Genomic DNA, 21,156 nt, shown 5'->3' with positions numbered 1-21,156 from the left:
TAGATTTTTTAATATTCAGGTCCTTTCTTTGTTCTTTTGAATCAAAACTACACTGACACCTTGGGTTCTAATCTTTTAAAATTGCATGCTTTACCTGTGGTCCTTTCACAGTTCCAAATGCTTTGGCTTCTATTTGTCCATATTTTGGTACCCTGACACCATACTCCACATAGGTTAACAACTGGTGGTATATATCTGGATACATAGACTGCATTTGTTCAGGACCACTATGTACAGCCTAAAGAGTATAAATATAACAGTTGTCATGGTTCAATGTTTGTTTGCAAAAACATAGTATCTAATATATATTTCACTATATCTCTTTAGGAAATTCCACATTTCTAGGCAGAAAAAAATCAATCATGTCTTATAGTATCATATGTGTTAAAAAATATTTTCCAAAAATTTCCAAAAAAAATGCAATTGAAGATTTCACAAGCAGTTACTAATGAAGTTTTTTTATTTGTTGATTTTGTGTTGTTATATGCATATGTTTCTTTATACTTTTTCAATATTGATTTTTTTTTTCGGGGGGGGGGGGGGAATTTATTGACCTGAAACTTTCAAATGAGACATACTGGATTACTAGCTTTGATTGAACACATTTAGACAGGATTTCAAAGAAAACAGTCACACAACTGAATATTTTGATTTTGTTTAACAATAAGTTTATTATAAACTAAAAGAAGAAAAAGTGTTATTTAAAAAAAAGTTTTAATTCAGAATTGAATTATTTTCAATTATGTATTTTCAACTGAAGCAAGTGATAGAAAATCCAGTGCTGTGCGAATCAATCTCTAAAATTTTCTGTGGAATAATATGGCCCACATGTTTTAACTAATTTCCGGTGCAGGAACAGAATATTCCTTTATCTTGCATGATTGCATAGAAAATGTAAAAATTCTCTAATCAAAATTATAAATACCTTTGTTATAAATAAATAATCTTTGAAAACATGTGAATTGTCCCTTCTATGTGTGAAGACAATTTAAAAATAAAAATAAATGTGGATAGTGTCCACATGTGGACACAGATGATGCCCCGCTTGCATATAATATAGTTATAAAGGGACATAACCGAACAACGGTAAAAGTGACGCTACCCAAATTTGAACTGGATCTGAGTTTTGTGGTAATAAGCATTGTGTGTAAGTCTCATAACATTTGGTTGAGGCTAACTTAAGTAGAGAACAGAAACTAAAAATTCAGCAATTTTTCTATTTGTAAACACGCATAACTCTAGATCAGTTGTGTATAAGCTTTATAACACTTGGTTGAGACAAACTAAAAAATTCAGCAATTTTTATGTTTATAAAGGGACATAACTCAAGAATGGTAAAAGGGTTGCCACCAAATTTCGTACTTAATCTGTATTATGTAGTAATAATCATTGTGTATAAGTTTCATAACATTTGGTTGAGGCAAACTAAAGTTAGAAAACGGAAACAACAAATTTGTACTTGATTTTAGTTTTGTGGTAAGGAATATTGTGTATAGGTTTCATAATGTTTGGTTGGGGAAAACTTAAATTACAGAATGGAAACTAAAAATTTTGCAATCTTTAGATTTATAAAGGGGCATAACTCAATAATGGTTAAAGTGACACTACCCAAATTTAACTTGATCTGTGGAAGTCAAAATTAAACATTGCATTGTATAAAGCATTGATTGTAGTTGATTCAACTATAATCATGGACAAAGGAAGATAACTCCAATTTTAAAAATTACTTGATATTTAGAAGAAAATAAAAAGTTTTGCAATTTTTCCATTTATAAAGGGGCATAACTCTAGAACGGATGAAGGGACACCACCAAAATTCAAATTTGATCTGTGTTTTGTGGTAATAAGCATTGTGTATAAGTTTCATAACATTTGGTTGAGGCAAACTTAAGTTAGAGAACGGAAACTAAAAATTTTGCAATTTTTCCATTTATAATGGGACATAACTCTAGAACGGTTAAAGTGACGCCACCAAAATTCAAACTTGATCTGTGTTTTGTGGTAATAAGCATTGTGTATAAGTTTCATAACATTTGGTTGAGGCAAACTCAAGTTAGAGAACGGAAACCAAGTTTGGGACCTAAGGACGGACGTACGTACGTACAGACGGACAAGGGTAAAACTTAATGCCCCCACTGCTACGGCAGGGGAATAAAAACCAAATTCTAGCAAAGACACATACATAGGAGTTTAAAAATTGTTCATTGCAGAAATTGTGGCCAGAATACTTCATTCATCATTCAGAGGAGGCACTGTAGCTCGTTTATCAATCATAAGGAGAAATTGTAGTACATTCATCATACATAGGAGACATTGTGGCTAAAATATTCTAAGTAGCTGATGCTGATATTGGCTATGTTGCCTTAGTATTTTGGCTAAAAAGGGTAAAAAATATGGTGTTTAAATTGGTTCCACTAAGGAACTTCAAACTTATCCAATGCACAATTTGAGCCCAGAACAGTACATTCATCACACAGAGATGAAGGTAAAGCTAAAACTACGACAAGTAGTGGATGCTTAAATTGGTTATGCTGCTTAGTATTTAACCTTGAAAGGGTTTTAAATCTGGTCTTATGAGGGGTTACACAAAGGCACTAACATACTTACTACAGCTTTTTTCACACAGATATAGTTGCATACAATAGATAGAAATATCCATGCCATATAAGGATTATAGAAGTATTAGTAAATTACTCTATTATCAATACATCCTACCACACTCACTACTAAAACTTGCATATCTGCAGAGTTATGGCTAACCAGTCACTTGCATATGGCTTTATGTGTGCAATTAACAACAAATTTTACACCAAACAGAGAAAATAACTCTTCAGACTATATTTCTAAAAGTTATTCAATATAATTTCCTATGTCAATCCCTACAACTATCCTGATGGTATCCCATGATTGCTATTGTTATTGTATACACTGGAATCATTTCCCATACAGAAAAATACAGGTAGTTTGCTGAAGAAGTGAAATAAATTTGTTTATTTCATTTTTAAATACAAGTGTCATTTAAAGTTAAAAGTCTTCCTCCCAGATGAAATAAGGCAACATATATCAACTATGTTATTGATGAAGGTCAAAAGCAATTTCACAGCCAAACTTCTAACACAATTATTACCTTAGAAGCTGCCAACTAAATTAAAATAAAACATATACAAAAGAAGGACTAATAATACTATATAAGCTGCATACTAAATAAACATATATAGAGACACAAAAACATGAAATTAAAACATAGAACTTGTGATTAATATTTATAGTTTAAGCAAATTCATTATTTTTAATATCTTTCAACAGCCTTATTTTGTAGTCATCCAATGGTCACATCAAATGATGACAGACATACATAAATAAAATTCTCCGTAAGATGCAGCATGATACCACTATGGAGGTTGAACCCTGAACAGTTGGGGCAAGTATGAACACAACATTCAAGCTTGATAAAGCTCTGAATTTTGATTGTGACTACATATTTGACATAGCATAGGTTTCTGACACAGAATAAATTGGACATTTACCTATTATGGTCCAATATCCAAAATATAAATACATGGATAGATTCAGCATATTAAAGAACCACAAGAATTCAATTTTTGATGATATCAAACAAAGTTTAATTATCGACCCTTTGGACCTCAATGTAGACCAATTTGAAAATGGTGCCCAAATTTCAAAATCTAAATACATCGTTAACAACAGATTTTCAAGCATCACTGAACAGACATTAATTGTTGAAATGTGCATCTGGTGCAGTAAAATTAGTACCGTTAATATCATAACTACCACTGGGTCAAACCTCTGCTGGTGGACTGTTAGTCCCTGAGGTTTTCACCAGCCCATCAGCCAGTACTTTGGTACTAGCATGAAAATATAAATATTGTTTTGATTAAAATTTACCATTAAAAAATTTTAGAAATCATTTTAAATTTAGGAATATATCTCTCTCATGCAAAGTTCTGATTTCTTGTCCAGTTTTTGCTATACTTTACGTCCTTTTGGTTGATCAGCTCTTCAACGTTTGTATTAGGTTTTGGATTTTCAAATATTTTTGCCCAAAGCAACACTGAAGTGATATTAATTGCTGAAACGTACATCTGGTGCAGTAAAATTGGTACCATTAATATCATTACTACTACTGGGTCAAAACAAACTTCTGCTTTTAGTACCTGAGGGTATCACCAGCCCATTAGCCAGTACTTCAGTACATGAAAATATGAATATTGTTTTGATTGAAATTCACTGTTATAAATTTTTAGAAATCATTTAAAATTAAGGAATATATCTCTCTCATGCAAGTTCGGTTCCTTGTCCAGTTTTGGCTATACTTTAGGTCCTTTTGGTTGATCAGCTCTTCAACGTTTGTATTAGGTTTTGGATTTTCAATTATTTTTGCCCAGAGCAACACTGAAGTGATATTAATTGTTGAAATGCACATCTGGTGCAGTAAAATTGGTACCATTAATATCATTACTACTACTGGGTCAAAACCTCTGCTTTTAGTCCTTGGGGGTATCACCAGCCAATTAGCTAGTACTTCGGTACTGGCATGAAAATACGAATATTGTTTTGATTGAAATTCACTGTTATGAAATTTTAGAAATCATTTAAAATTACCGGTAAGGAATATATCTCTCTCATGCAAAGTTCTGATTCCTTGTCCAGTTTTGGCTATACTTTAGGTCCTTTTGGTTGATCAGCTCTTCAATGTTTGTTTTAGGTTTTGGATTTTCAATTATTTCGCCTCGAGCATTAATTGTTGAAATGCGCATATGGTGCAGTTAAATTGGTACCTTTAATATTATTAAATTCAGCCTATCAAAGAACCCACTATATTAAATTTTTGTTGAAATTCAACAAACTTTTATTCTAGACCCAGATTTGGACCAACTTGAAAACTGGGCCCACAATCAAAAATCTAAATACATGTTTAGATTCAGCATATCAAAGAACCCCATTATTCATTTTTTGCTAAAATCAAACTAACTTTAATGTTGGACCCTTTGGACCTTAATATAGACCAATTTAAAAATCAGGTCCATAATAAAAAAATCTAAATACACTTTAAGATTCAGCATATCAAAGAATCCTTAGAATTCAATTTTTATTAAAATCAAACCAAGTTTAGTTTTGGACCCTTTAGACCTCAATATGGACCAATTTAAAAAGGGGACCCAAAATACAATTTCTGAATACAGGGTTAGATTCAGCATATTAAAGAACCCCAAGAATTCAAGACTTTGAATTAAACCCAATTGAAATTGGTCAAGAAATAAGCAATTTATACAAAGTATTAGAAAAGTATGGTTTTTTGCCCCTTTTTGGCTGCTAATTTCTAAATGGTTAGTGCCATAATTCTTGAAATCAATCCCAACCTTCCTTTTTTGGTATGACACCTTGTGGTACAATTTCATAGAGATCCATACCATTATACGGCCGCAAATTTTTGCAGTCGAATAAAAAGATAAAAATTTAATATCCAACAATCTTGAGATTTACAAAGTAAGAGTAAAGCTCATGCAATGAGTATTCTTTGGGCAAATTTACACAAAAAAGAGTATCAAATATCATAAAATGATATTTTCTTTACCTTAATAAGGACATCCATTGCTTTCAGTACTGCTTCTTGTAAAGGTGTCACTGTGATTTCTGGGTAGGAGGGTATAATAAATGGTGAAGCATCACCATGGACAGGTACAGACAGGGCCATCTGTAGCACTGACGACAGTTTCTGTAAATCAGCAGTGACAAACCGTGGTTTGATATGTTCAAATAGATAAGGAAATGTTTGTATAAGTGCTGTTAAGAAAGCTTGAGACGGAACATAAACTTTGACAGATTTGTTTGTAACTTTCTGTGGTTTTGTTGAATTAGTTCCAATGTTTAACCAAACTTTCCATGCAGCAGTCCATAAAGACAGATCATATTCAGTTTCAACATCGGATGACAGTTTGTTTGATTGCAATTGTTCGTTTGACTTTTGGTCCTCTGTTCTATGTATGACCTCCTCTGGTGGTGGGGTCATTTGAGGTAAACCTTCAATTTTCTGATCCTCTGGTTTATCTTTACTAATTTGTAAAATTTCTTGGAAACTTTTAAGAGCTGCCAGTGATACTTCAGCACTCTGACACAATGATGCAGTTTCTAAATATTCTAGTAAAAGTGTCCAAGCTCGAGGAAAATCTCCTGCAAAACACAAAAGGAAAACATGCATGTTGAAATTAATCTATTGACATTGTAATGTCTTCAAGTGCATTAAGAAAATGTTATGGTGTTGTATCTGCTGGACTTAAAACTGATAAGCTTTTTATAAATTTTTCATAAGTTATTCAACCTAAAATATTGTTCATGCTTGCATTCTTCTTTTTCTTGCTAAATAACATTTTAATTTGACTTACAAGATAACAATAGCATTATTCTTCTGGATTTTTTTCCCTATGTCTTTCCTAAGCTTTTTTGTTTATATATCAAAATCTTTGCTAAATACATTTTAATATTACAGTTTTGTCAATCAAGTAATTTTCTAGGGCTAAAATGCAACAACAAAAGAAATACTAATGTGTAACTTGAAGTAATTATATTTTTTTCAATCTACGTTTTTGTCTCTAAAGGTTTCCCTATTATTACGTAGATAATAAAGAAATAAATTTGGTAAAGTCTATTGGTGGTAAAAAACGTGAAATTACAAAAAATTAATACTTATTTTCAGGCATATTCATGAGAAATGTTGTCATGATAGTCAATTAAAAGTGAAGACAAGTTCATAAAAGTAAAAGAAGTAATCATAGAGGATAACAAATCTATTTTCAATTAAAAGCATAACTTATGTATGTAATTATATACTTATTTAATGATCTTGCTATTATTCTTTAATCATAATAAAATAAAAAGAAAAAATAAATGAAAGAAAATTGTGTCAATGGGACACAGATGCTTGTAAATATGCAAAAGTCAATGTACTAATTTAAACTTATTGACGTTTTGTTTTCTTTAAAACAATGAAGAAACAGCAAATTTTTCCATTTATAAAGGGACATAACTCAAGAACAGTGAAAGTGACGCCACCAAAATTAAAACTTGATCTATATTTAGTTGTAATAAGCATTTCGTATATGTTTCAAAATATTTAGTTGAGGCAAACTAAAGTTAGAGAAAGGAAAACAATTTTTGGGCATACTTAAGTACAGCAGACAAGTGTATACCTTAATGCCCATTTTAGTGGAGGGTGCATAAAAAACATACATTTAAGGAAAAAGAAATAGGCAAAAAAGTTTTAAATGTTTGAAGCATTTAAACATGTTAACATACTGCATATAGTGCTTACTTGTAAAAGACTGTAAAATAACTGAAGAGAAGAAAACATGTTGTAACTTGAGTACATGTACAACTTTCAAAGTTGTATGAGATACTACTTGTGAACAATTTGAAAACAGACACCATTTTGCATTTAATTTTTTGCTACTATTATGAAAAGATCTGGTGTATTTAGACTTGAAGATACAAAAGCTGTGGGCATAATTATTAATATTGATAAACATCACTTATATCTTCATCAGTTGTACTTAGTGAATAGTTGCCTCACTGGCAATCATACCACATCTCCTTATTATTATATTTATTATTTTTCTAAGATAATGTTTAAATTGCAAGTATTATAAAAGCGTAGACCAATCAATAGTTTATGTAGAATATTACAAGAATGTGTCCATAGTACATGGATGCCCCACTCGCACTATCCTTTTCTATGTTCAGTGACTGTGAAATTGGGGTCAAAACTCTAATTTGGCATTAAAATTAGAAAGATCATATCATTTTTGCACAAACCTATTGGCTGAAGAAATCTTCGTTTTGAGTTGAAAGTTCTAGCTACACCAGCCAGTGTTAAAACTCTGGTTTCTGCCCACTGTTTTTCTGCTGTATCTCTAGAATGATGAATCAGAATGTTTCCTGTTGCGGCCTCGTCTTTTACATTAGAAGCTTGACTTGATAGTTTCTGTACATCTGCTAACAGGGGGAACAAAACCTAAAGAAATAGTGTCATAGATTAGTGCTTAACAGATAGGTTATTGCTATTTTATTCATTCTATTGTCCCTCTTTTATATGAATACAAGATTAGACACCTAATCATAAAATAGGAAATGATTTCATGCCAAATTAGATGAGTGAAACTATTATCAGGATTACTAAAACACTACAAGTAATAAATTTTAAATTATGATGACTTCCTGACATTTGTTATTTCGAACAAACCCTATATTGTAGTTCTGGATTTATTAGAATTTTGTAATTAACTTGAAACTTCCATTTTTTATTTCTTTTCTCAGAATGAAAAGTAGGGTGGTCGATTCCTGAGGAATTTAAAATTCAAAGTCATTAAAATCATTTCAAATTTAAAGTAAGTTTTTAAAAGTTTATTTAAAAAGGTAAAAAAAAATCATGAAGTTCATGCTCTTAAGCCTGATACAAGTTTGTTTATGCCATGATTTCAGGTATGAAAGGAGTAGGTTCGATAACACCCTAAAACTTCCCCTATTTCTAGCTACAATTTCAAATTAGGATTTATTGACCAATATCACAATGAATCATAGCTAATACAGTGACTAAATAGAAAATATGTCTTTTTGTTGAAAATCTACGTACTTGCGTTCTATTCATGATGTCACAAATAGCACTCATTTTGATTTTCAACGAAAATTCAATGAAAACGGGTAAATTTCCAATGAATTTTTGGACAGGAAACACAGAGCGCATGCGTCGACAAAAAACCTTTTTTAACAAAATGTTTGTTATCACATTTTACATATCTGACTTGAATATTTAGTTTGTTGACGCCTGCGCTCTATGTTTCCTATGCCTTAATTTGGTCAACTTTTGCATAAATCTCTATTTTTGACCTATTTGGGATGTAAAAATCAACGCTTTAAAACTAAAACTTTGGCAAAAAAAGTTCTATTCAACTTTCTCACATGTATTTTTATCACTTTTAAAACATTAATTATCTTGAAACATTAAACTTAATAATCGGGGCCAAATATGACCCTTATCGAACTTACTCCTTCAGTTAGAAGAAACGGACCAAAAATGTGAAATTTTTTTGACTATGTAGCCCTTGTGAAAAAAAAAATGTTTTCAAAAACCGCAAAAGGTACAAAAAAAAAAAAGACAAAAGAAAAAACTTTGACGATAATGATCAAAAACTTTTCACCACATTTCGTTCTTTTTTAAAGTCAGACTATCTGGATCATGTGTTGTTTGTTTATTTTTGGAGGAGTCCCATGTTGGTGGTTAGTGTCGTCTGATGTACTGTCAAATGCTTCTGTTATCCTTTTGATGCTTTAATCTATTTTTTACAACTCCTACCTGCCATAAAACCTTTTGCCATGTGTCTTTATAAAGGAGGCTTCCATGAGCTGATATCATAGAGAACAAAGTCTGTCCTGCACTCTTTCTGATAGCTGGTCTCTGGTCCACACATAGTTTTCCAAGTTTGCTATACAAGCACATCCATAGGGAGTCAAAAGCTGGCATACCAAGTTTTTTACTATCATTTTCTGACAAGTCTGATTCAAGTTCTTTAGCAATTCTTTCCCGATTTTGGTAGAAAAAGTCAGAAATATTCCACTGAAAGAGAAAAGTCTTAAATAAAACTGTTAAAAGTTACCAGGAAAAAAATTAAATACATACAATCATTTGTTTATCATTAGTGGTCTCAAAACATGCAAAATCATACATGTAATTACAAATTATCTTTAAAGTGCTGTATTAAAAAAAATGGTGAATTTTTTATGTTAAGTGACATAAAGCAAGATATTTTACATAAAACAACATTGTTTTCAATAGCTATCAATTGTTTAAATAGCTTGAGATAAAATTGAAATGACAAGTTGCAAGAACAATTTGTTAACATATATATGGTTTTGGTTGTAAACTGACCTTATGACAAATTGATAAAAAAAAAACAAATTGTAGGCATGATTAGACCAAAAGTGAAATGCAAATAAGCTAAATAATCTTTATGGAAATGTGATGAGCAAAAGTTAGTCCAAACACATATCTAATATTATTCACATATCATAACTTTTCTGTTAACCAACATAATTCACAAACTTTGAGTTAACTTACTTGGTGTCAATAAATCTGACTTAATCATACTTATAATTAATGGATCATGTTAAACAGATCCTAAAATCAAATGCAAATCATGTAAAAATGTTACCTGATTTTTCTCACAAGTATTTTTCTGTTAACTGATCTAATTACAAACTTTACCCATTGTTTTCACCATTGATGTGTTAAATTTTAACAACATTATCTCCTGCACTTTAGGTGATCTTGGGAGACAAAAACAAGCTTCATTAGATACTGTCAATCAGGTGTTAATTGGATGAAAGACAGCTTAGGTTTTCCAGAATATGCATATACTGTGCACCAAAATAGCAGCCATAGATCAATTCAAATTAGTTTCTCAAGTTCTTTAAGTAATCTTTAGCAACTAACGTTAAATGACTTCGGAAAGTATGACGTTGTGATTCTAAATTTAAGGGAAACATTAGATTCTCACTGAAGGGTGTCTATTCTTTAAACATCAACTACAGGGTTAGGTTTTTTGTGATGTTGGGTTGCTGTCTCATTGTTCATAAAGATCACATTTTCATTTTTTTTTACAGTCAATGCTCAGTGGCAGATCCAGGAAGGGGGGGGGGGTCTAGGGGTTGGAACCCCTCCTTTTTAAAAAAATGGCTGAATCCACCCCTCATGCTATATACATGTTGGTTCTTCTGCAACACATTTTTTTTGTAAATTTGTACCAAATAAAATATCTTTTATAATGAATTGTAATACTTTTTCATATTTGATAACATTTGTTACAAATATACATTATATTACCAATAGTCCAATAGATGTCAGACTGATGTTAAGTTCTTGATGCTGTAAACCAAACTTTGCTGCCACCTCCACACAAACTTGTAAATACTGACAAGGTATTATGGGAAGGAAATCTGTAACTACCAACTGTAAACTTTGAAAAGCTGTCTGTATCAACTTTTCCCTGAAATATCATATCATCTTTTAACCATATGAAATTTTATGCTTATTCTTTTACTGCTGACGAATCATTGCTTTTCCACCTTCTACTATTGAAATCATTTTTGGTAAAGATGCTACCAGACATATCATAATGTGTACTTATGGTTAAATGCATATCTGTAATCATTCAAAAGATATAACTGAAAACAATCCATTATCCTAGATGTGTTTAGGTTTTTTGAGTTGCTGGGTTGCTGTCTTATTGCTGCATACCACACATCTATAATTAATAAGCCATTTATCTTTTGAAACACTTTTAACACAAAAGACAAATACAGCTCAAAATTGAAAAAAAAATTGTATACTTTAAAAATGGTAAATTGAAGGTAATATAATTTAAAATTCGTAAGGGTTCCGTGGAACCCAGTGTCTCGCCTACTTTTGCTGTTAATCGCAGGCTCAACAAAAATGAGGAAAAAAATAAATAAAAATATTCCTCTCTACAATATCTTTTGATTGTAAGTAGCTTCTGTCCAAGTTTGGTAAAAATCCAGGATAGTTTATGAATCTAATAAATGTTTTAAAAACTTAAACTGCAGACTGTATGTAATGTTAACTGGAAGAAAAACTAAGTCCATTTATAAGTAAAATATGGAAAAAATGGAACAAAATTTTAAAAAAATTTTCTTCTAGATACTAGCTTTTAATCATACACAAGCTTCTGTCCAAGTTTGGTACAAATCCAAGATAGTTTAAGAAAGTTGTTAAAATTTTAAAAACTTTAAACCACAGAGTGAATGCAATATTAACTGGCAGAAAAACTAAGTCCATTTATAAGTAAAATACTGAAAAAATGATTTTATTTTTTTTACAAAATTTACTTCTGGATACTATCTTATGATCATAAACAAGCTTCTTTCCAAGTTTGGTAGAAATCCAGGATAGTTTAAGAAAGTTATTAAAATATCAAAAACTTTAACCACTGAGTGAATGTAATGTTAACTGGCAGAAAAACTAAGTCCATTTATAAGTAAAATACGGAAAAAATGGATTTTTTTACAAAATTTACTTTTGGATATTATCTTATGATCATAAACAAGCTTCTGTCCAAGTTTGGTAGAAATCCAGGATAGTTTAAGGAAACTTTAACCACAGAGTGAATATTTGTGGATGCCGCAGACGACGACGATGGAATGTAGGATCGCTATGTCTCGCTTTTTCGACAAAAGTCGAAGGCTCCACAAAAATGTCCAAACATAGATTTTTGGTGTTTTTATGGTGAATAGGAGAATTTTAATATAGTTTTCATTATATCAAGGTTTGTAATTTCTTTGGTTTTTCTTTAGGAAAAATAGCTCCATCATTAAACCTATTCTATAGTTGTTTTGTTGTTTTTACTTTTATGGACATTTTAGATATGTAACTTTGTAGCAAGGAAGAAGGAAAACAACAGAAAGTCTGGGAAACATGATTGTTTATCAGTTGTAATTGGCTTTGAACTAGCTTTCAGTAACTGTGAGCACCCTTAGATTGGTACTTTGTGTATTAAGTATTTTTGTTAGTTGTTTTTTGTGCTTTGTGTCAATCAGATGAGTCAAACCTTCTCTTCAACTAATTCTTTCAGTTTGTTCTCATACTATGAATTTACATTACTGTCTCAGGTTAGAGGAGGGTTAAACACTTCAAGTTCAACCCAGCCACATTCTGTATGTTCCTGTCTCAAATCAGGAGCCTGTAATTCATTGGTTGTTGGTGGTTTCTGTCTTTCATGTGTGGTTTTTGTTCATTGTTTTGTACATGAAACAGGCTGTTTGTTTCACTCCACAATTATAAGTTTCTTACCCTTGGTCATTTGTAACAGCACCAATAACTCCAAGCACCAATGGCCACCCATGAACGAGTTTATCCCCATTATTGTGTAGAATCTGTAGAATACATTCTAGCTGTCTCTGTCTGATATCTGGTTGGTGAATGGTAGACAGTTCTTGTAAAGGTCCAAGAATACATGTTTGTAATTTCTACAATTAAAACATTTTTGGGCTCTTTACATGAAAGTGATGCAAAAATACTGACACATAAGACTTTTCTGTATCAATCCTGCCAAGACTTCCCATTTCATAACCTTTCCAAATACTTATTTCCAGAATCATAAATCTGGCTCTAAAATATTATATGAACCAAAACATTTTTCCAATGCTAGAAATATGGGTTTGCAGCAACAAAGAGTCAAGGATTTGCTACTTTTCATTCCTTTTTTTGCAAAAAATATTTGGTTGATATAAATTTTGGAACTAAAGATTTCTTTTAAGCTTACTATTTAATTCTCACTGTTGCTAAGCATTTAAGGATGTACTTAGGTCAGGTTTATGAATTTTTGTCAGATGTTCAGACTCATTGTTTTTTTTCCTGCAATACAGGGTAAAATATTTTGCCCCATAACACCCATTTTTCTATTCATATAAGACTTCAATAGCTCTTAAAAGGTAATTTACCAAAAATTAAGCAGATTCAAATTTCTGTTCTTTCGATTTGAGACCCAAATAACACCAATGCAAGTATAAGGTAAAAGTCCGAGTCAGCCTTTTCCCGCCATTTTTTAACAAGAGTGCACACGCTGAAATGTCTCGCCTTCTTTACTAATCATTGATATTATGTTGACAGTCCTAAATATAAAGCTTTATTAAAACTGTCACATAAACTTAACATTAACCAAGTAAACTAAATATTGACCAATGAACCATGAAAATGACGTCAAGGTCAGATGAACAATGCTAGGCAGGCATGTACAGCTAACAATTCTTCCATACAACAAATATAGTTGACCTATTACTTATAGTTTAAGAAAAACAGACCAAAACACAAAAACTTAACACTGAGCAATGAACCTTGAAAATGAGGTCAAGGTTAAATAAAACCTGCGTGACTGACATATAGATCATAAAATATTTCCATACATCAAATATAGTTGAACTATTGCATATAGTATTAGAAAAAAAAAACCAAAACTCAAAAACTTAACTTTGACCACTGAACCATGAAAATGAGGTCAAGGTCAGATGACACCTGCCAGCTAGACATGTACACCTTACAATCATTCCATACACCAAATATAGTAGACCTACTGCATACAGTATAAGAAAAACAGACCAAAACACAAAAACTTAACTATAACCACTGAACCATGGAAATGAGGTCAAGTTCAGATGACACCTGCCAGTTGGACATGTACACCTTACAGTCCTTCCATACACCGAATATACTAGACCTATTGCTTATAGTATCTGAGATATGGACTTGACCACCAAAACTTAACCTTGTTCACTGATCCATGAAATGAGGTTGAGGTCAAGTGAAAACTGTCTGACGGGCATGAGGACCTTGCAAGGTACGCACATACCAAATATAGTTATCCTATTACTTACAATAAGAGAGAATTTAACATTACAAAAAATCTTAACTTTTTTTCTCAAGTAGTCACTGAACCATGAAAATGAGGTCAAGGACATTGGACATGTGACTGACGGAAACTTCGTAACATGAGGCATCCATATACAAAGTATGAAGCATCCAGATCTTCCACCTTCTAAAATATAAAGCTTTTAAGAAGTTAGCTAACGCCGCCGGATCACTATCCCTATGTCGAGCTTTCTGCGACAAAAGTCACAGGCTCGACAAAAATTAAATATCTCGAAATGCTCCATAACCTATCAATGTTTTTAGCTTATTTTGTTCCCTAACTAATGCTCTTCTGACCTAAAGTATCAATTTTAAATTCTGTATTTTTTTTAATTTCACCTAAGTACATCCGTAAGCATTTTGAAGATTAAAAAATTAAAAAAATTCTAAACTGAACAGGAAAAAATTGTATACTGGTAAGGCTGACTTTGCTTCAACTACAATCAACCAGCAGCTACAGTGAACCAGTGGCTGTACTATTTAGCAACATGGAAAATAACTTGCTTCAAATTGTAATTTTATGAGTTAAGAATCAGAGATGCCAGTAAAAGCTATGTGGTTTAAAACAAGACAGATACAGAAAAGTCTATGTATTGATCAGTTTATCATAAACTTCTAAAATCTAATATGAGAAATTTCAGTAATAAAGGCATTATTTAACATTACTGGAATTTTCAGTACTTCTGTCAGATATTCAACTTTTAATATTGAATACAGTACATGTATTACATCTGTAACAAACATTAAGTGTCTTACTATATAAATAAATGTGGATAGTGTCCACATGTGGACACAGATGATGCCCCCGCTTGCATATCATATAGTTATAAAGGGACATAACTCAAGAACAGTAAAAGTGACGCTACCCAAATTTGAACTTGATCTGAGTTTTGTGGTAATAAGCATTGTGTGTAAGTCTCATAACATTTGATTGAGGCTAACTTAAGAAGAGAACAGAAACTAAAAATTCAGCAATTTTTCTATTTGTAACAAGCATAACTCTAGAACGGTTGTGTATAAGTTTTATAACATTTGGTTGAGACAAACTAAAATTAGAGAACGGAAATGAAAAATTCAGCAATTTTTGTGTTTATAAAGGGACATAACTCAAGAATGGTAAAAGTGTCGCCACCAAATTTCGTACTTAATCTGTATTATGTAGTAATAAGCATTGTGTATAAGTTTCATAACATTTGGTTGAGGCAAACTGAAGTTAGAAAACGGAAACAAAAAATCTTAGTTTTGTGGTAATGAATATTGTGTATAGGTTTCATAATGTTTGGTTGGGGCAAACTTAAGTAACAGAATGGAAACTAAAAATTTTGCAATCTTTCGATTTATAAAGGGGCATAACTCAATAATGGTTAAAGTGACACTACCCAAATTCAACTTGATCTGTGTTTTATCAGTGGAAGTCAATATTAAACATTGCATTGTATAAAGCATTGATTGTAGTTGATTCAACTATAATCATGGACAAAGGAAGATAACTCCAATTAAAAAATTACTTAATATTTAGAAGAAAATAAAATTTTTCCATTTATAAAGGGGCATAACTCTAGAACGGATGAAGGGACACCACCAAAACTCAAACTTGATCTGTGTTTTGTGGTAATAAGCACTGTGTATAAGTTTCATAACATTTGGTTAAGACAAACTAAAATTAGAGAACTGAAACAAAAAATTCAGCTATTTTTCCATTTGTAAAGGGGCATAACTCTGGAACGGTTAAAGTGAGGCCACCAAAATTCAAACCTGATCTGTGCTTTGTGGTAATAAGCACTGTGTATAAGTTTCATAACATTTGGTTAAGGCAAACTAAAATTAGAGAACTGAAACAAAAAATTCAGCTATTTTTCTATTTGTAAAGGGGCATAACTCTGGAACGGTTAAAGTGAGGCCACCAAAATTCAAACTTGATCTGTGTTATGTGGCAATAAACATTGTGTATAAGTTTCATAACATTTGGTTGAGGCAAACTAAAGTTAGAGAACGGAAACCAATTTTGGGACGTACGTACGTATGTACAGACGGACAAGGGTAAAACTTAATGCCCCCTCCGCTACAGCGGGGGCATAAAAAAAGAGCAAATTTTGTAAATGTTTGAAACTACACTCTATCATGTCCAACTTGATGAAGGCCCTAAAATTCAATTGTAAATTACTAAATGTATTTATCAATTAGTTTTGATCACAATTGTAGTTAAAAAATAAAGTACAAAAACATAATTCTTAGTCAATCTTTGAATTTTTTCCAACTTGTACTATAGACCAGTATAATTTACCAGATTTTGATGTAATGGAGGATCATAAGTATGACTGAGTGCTGCCTTGACTAATGAGGTTACAGCCTCTGCTCCCCAACATCTCATACCATTGTGTGGATGTTGACATACCTACAATGTAACAGATATTCATTTTAGGACTACAGACAGCATTTTTATATTTCATAAATAACAGATATATATTGTTCAAGTTTTAGGTGATGACCAATTTTCCTATACATTTGTATTTGCACATATTGTATATGAAAGAAATTCTATATTTTATTAATTTACTAGTACACAAATTTAAACATATTCAAAATGTGGAGGTACAAAAGAAAGTATAATATATCAAAGCATAAATTAAATTGTTGTTCTCTCAACATAACAGTCAAACCTTAAAGCTGAAACAAATCACATAAATTACATATAAATGGCACAGTAAAATAATTTGTGCCTAACAAAGTATGAGAAGAAATGCCTGTCTATACATAGATTATACCCTTTGATTAAAATTACCGGTAGAAAAAATCTGAAATTGAGATGAAATCCTGAAAAGAAAAAAACATATAGTAAACAGACAACAATATTATTTAAGGAATAAAATTACGAAATTGTAGAAACAGGAAATTAAGTTCACCTGAAAATATACAATAGACAAATTATTTCATAATATTGTTTATCAATATGTTTATAATATACATTGAATAGAATACAATATTGATAATTTACAGTACAAATGAATCATTCTGTCAATATAAACTAACTTTAATACAACTTATAATTTTCAGTCTATCTAACATTACAACTACAAAAGAAAATAGATCAAAATAAAACATCTTGTTTCTTTGAAACTTTGAAGTATCCCCCATGTTGAACTTGCAGTGTGGTGTAAGCTTTGGCTGCATATTGAAGGCCTTAACTGCTTTGAGAAGAAGAGCTGCATTGAAAGCATTTGGTTTTGTCATGTGTGTATATAGATTTTGCATGATGAATTTATACTGTTCATCACATAGATATACCTTCTAACATTATATGTGGAAATTTGTACAAATACACATTAAAAACTCTTTTCTTGCATGGTTGTAAATTTTTTTTTTCTAAATTAAGATTGTCTAGTAAAGGTAATTAAGGAATAACAGTACTGTAGTTGTAGAGTTGCTGCTGTCAATTGGTGATTTGATGATTAGAAATGCAGTTTTACTGGCAACGGGTAGCCATGATTTTGGCGCATAGATGTCATGCCTTAAAGTGACTTCATACAAATGAGAACTTACAAACTAAAGGTTATTACATTACTTCTATCATTCAAATTTGGATAAAACCACATAGAAAATTTGGTGTTTTTGAAGTAGGTATTGTTTTATTTTCGATAATATTGTATGTAGTAATAGAACATTTTTTGATACAAGCAATTCAAAATGGCGGGTCACTCCTTAGTTACAACATGTTAACTGTGGATTTAATGGTAACTTTTAGCCAATGAAAAAAATAGTTACATAAAAATTGCATTAGAATATAATACTGATAACTGAAATGTATGCATCATGTCACAATATTTGAACTTACTGTCCTTCTGTTTGTCTAGATACCATTTATGATTAAACCTTTACAAATGAATAGCGAAAGAAAATTTGATCTTTAATCATAATTTTGTAACAAACATAGTTTGCACAATGGTTAATCCTTAGGGTTTGACATACCTGATATGATAACAAAAACCTGCCTAACTATCTTTCAAAGCAATGCTTTTTTCTCCTTTTCATTGTCTTAGCTGGTGTTTTCTTCCAGTTTTTTTCATATGCTTCACTTCAAATTATAGTGCTGTAACAAAATAAAAACAAATGTTTTATTGCTATTTAAATCATTTGTCTGTAAGATTACTTAGGTGCATGTGTCAAATTTCAAGCCAATGTTATATAATTCAATTTCACTAAAAGCAATTTGCAATTTAGAAATTCTGTAATGATTTGCTTTATTTGGAATGAATTTCATTATAGTCATCTTTGCCTTAAGTTAAGACTTTGCAATCAATTTATGACAATCTTACTGAAGAAAATATCTGAATATCAATTCCAAATTTACGGGACAAGGTGAAAAGGGTGTTTTGTAAATCCACAAATCTCCTGTTATATTAGCAATAATAATACCAAAGGCAATGAAGAATGGTTTAATTCAATTGCTTTGTCATGAACAACAAAAATAAGATCCACTTTTTAATGAAAAAGTTTTTGATAAATCTTTCAACTTTTATCTTTAAGATTGTGACTCAGTACTAAATGGAACTATATCAACTAATATTCTGCCATTCACTGGCATACTTTTAAAATATAAATGATATAAAAACATTAATTTTTTACAACTCTGATTGCATATCTATATAATATATCAATACAGAATGAGACACGTACCATCTAAATTCCACACTTAATACCCAACCAGCAGGTTGATTAAATTATTTCCTGGTAAAACTGTTTCATTTATAACCAAAATGTCTGAAGAGACAGACAGAAGTATAATACCAGTCTTAAATCATATTAATGAACAAGTATATTAAAGCATCAAAACTAGAGGCTCACATAAGTCTGTGCCAAACATTTAGAATTTATTAGTAATATGTTGAACAGTCTCATTATTTTCTACAACACAGTAAAACAGAGGATATACCAATTTCAAATGGCAATCAAAGAATTATGATACAATGAAATGAAAAACTTATCTAGCAGACAATTAGGATAAAATTTGTGTTAAAAAAAAAGGAACAACCTTGACCCAACACAACTACAAACAAATTTGCCTGTAGGAAATCTCAAGAAACTTGCCATATTTGTTGGGCCATCAGTACCTGGTACAATGTATCAAATCAAAGTACTGAAGTACTGAACATCGGATAAAAGCGAGTTCTTGTGGATGGTCACAAGCACTTGTCTCAGAAAAAAAAATCCCATCTGTATACCTGAAAGTGAGGTTAATGTACAAATATATATTTTTTTCTGAGACAAGCTCGTTCATGGATGATGAATAAATGAGAGGCAATTCAACTTCACTGTAATAACTATTATATATTGTAGTGATACAAATCAGTATACTCTGGTATGTTGTCATGTATATATTATATTAATGTTTGCATATAACAGTTACATGTATATATAATTTTCATCCATTTGAATATCAGTCTATTCTACTATTCTAATAGTAGTGCAGTGCAAGTGCATGGTGGACACTCTTCTGTCATAATTTGATTTTTCTAATAGATTGGATTTGAGCAGGCATTCATATTTTACCGCAAAAAGTTGATTCATATTGCCACAATTTGTGCTGTGTTCATACTATTTTTTATTAATATCTTTTAATATTTTAACGCAACAAAGACATTATAAACCCTTATTTAATTCACCTTAACTAATTTAATTTTTGAATTATATTCTATCATATTGTAAATATAAAGATATCCGCTTTTTCGGTTAAGTAAATATTTTAAAATTGCTCATCCGATAAGTGGAGTGCTCCAAATCTAAACGGAGGTACATACCTGAACAGAACAGAACAGAACAGATATTCTTCTGCATGCGTTAACACAATTTTTCTGTACATGTGCATAGATATTATCAATGATTTTTTACTTATATATATATTTCTAACGACAAAACATTTTCATATTATTAATTTATGTTCTGAACAAAATATTTTTATGAGTATTCATTGAAAAAAATGGATTTAAAACTAGCGATAAGGAATGTTATTTTCCACTCGATAATGTCTGCGTATATAGATCGGTTACCAGTCAAACACGAAAGTTAAGTCAGTAGAAATCTCGTCGGCAACAATACATCGGAATGCCCTCATGGTCATCGCGATGTAAAAAGGAGTACTTTTGTCATCTTCATTTGCAACTGGTCTAGCTTTTTTCAAGAAAAAAAAATCCCAGAAGTTTTATCCAATCAGAAAACTTAATTTTTCCTTTTGGCAGCAAGGTTTGTTATGGAAATTAAAGTAATAACATTTGTTCTATTGTTATAAAAAAGAACTCTTTCAATTTTGGTCTCATTTTGTTTCAGCTGACAAAATTATAGTAGAGGGACAACAGACAGACAAACACTTAATCATGTTAATAGGGCAAAATATTATTGCACAGGAAATAAGACCATTCCCCAGAATGAGTTTGTATTTATCAGTCTATTTAAATCTTTGCAAGACAAAGCTGATGAGCTGTCCCATTGAATAAATACAAAAATTGTTCTCTCTGGTGTTTACAAAAATTTGGAATTCCACAATTTATTCCAAGAGATATTGATTCATCTGTACATTTTCATAAAATTAATACTTTACACTACAAAATGTCAGTCTTTTTCTATGGAAGATTCCATAAGCCTGCTGTCCACAAATAATATAAGCAGAAACA

At 31.1% G+C, this 21,156-nt stretch overlaps 1 protein-coding gene across 6 annotated transcripts in view; it reads right to left on the bottom strand.

The window, feature by feature from the left end:
* Nucleotides 1-21,156, bottom strand: part of LOC127701890 (protein MON2 homolog) — a 126,009-nt gene that overhangs the window by 52,840 nt on the left and 52,013 nt on the right. For 5 of the 6 annotated variants that reach the window (XM_052205868.1, XM_052205898.1, XM_052205877.1 and 2 more), the window contains 8 exons: nucleotides 16,776-18,578; nucleotides 12,878-13,053; nucleotides 10,895-11,057; nucleotides 9,368-9,628; nucleotides 7,831-8,029; nucleotides 5,597-6,192; nucleotides 3,128-3,142; nucleotides 95-238 (listed from right to left, as the gene is read on the bottom strand). In XM_052205868.1, the coding sequence (XP_052061828.1) occupies nucleotides 95-238; nucleotides 3,128-3,142; nucleotides 5,597-6,192; nucleotides 7,831-8,029; nucleotides 9,368-9,628; nucleotides 10,895-11,057; nucleotides 12,878-13,053; nucleotides 16,776-16,862 (1,641 nt within the window). In that variant the 5' untranslated portion in view covers nucleotides 16,863-18,578. The remainder of the gene's footprint in view (nucleotides 1-94; nucleotides 239-3,127; nucleotides 3,143-5,596; nucleotides 6,193-7,830; nucleotides 8,030-9,367; nucleotides 9,629-10,894; nucleotides 11,058-12,877; nucleotides 13,054-16,775; nucleotides 18,579-21,156) is intronic. The other variant, XM_052205891.1, reaches the window with a different exon arrangement.

The sequence above is a fragment of the Mytilus californianus genome, unplaced genomic scaffold (genome assembly GCF_021869535.1).
Source record: "Mytilus californianus isolate M0D057914Y unplaced genomic scaffold, xbMytCali1.0.p SCAF_1, whole genome shotgun sequence".
NCBI lineage: Eukaryota > Metazoa > Mollusca > Bivalvia > Mytilida > Mytilidae > Mytilus > Mytilus californianus.
This window is presented reverse-complemented; position numbering and strand designations above follow the sequence as displayed.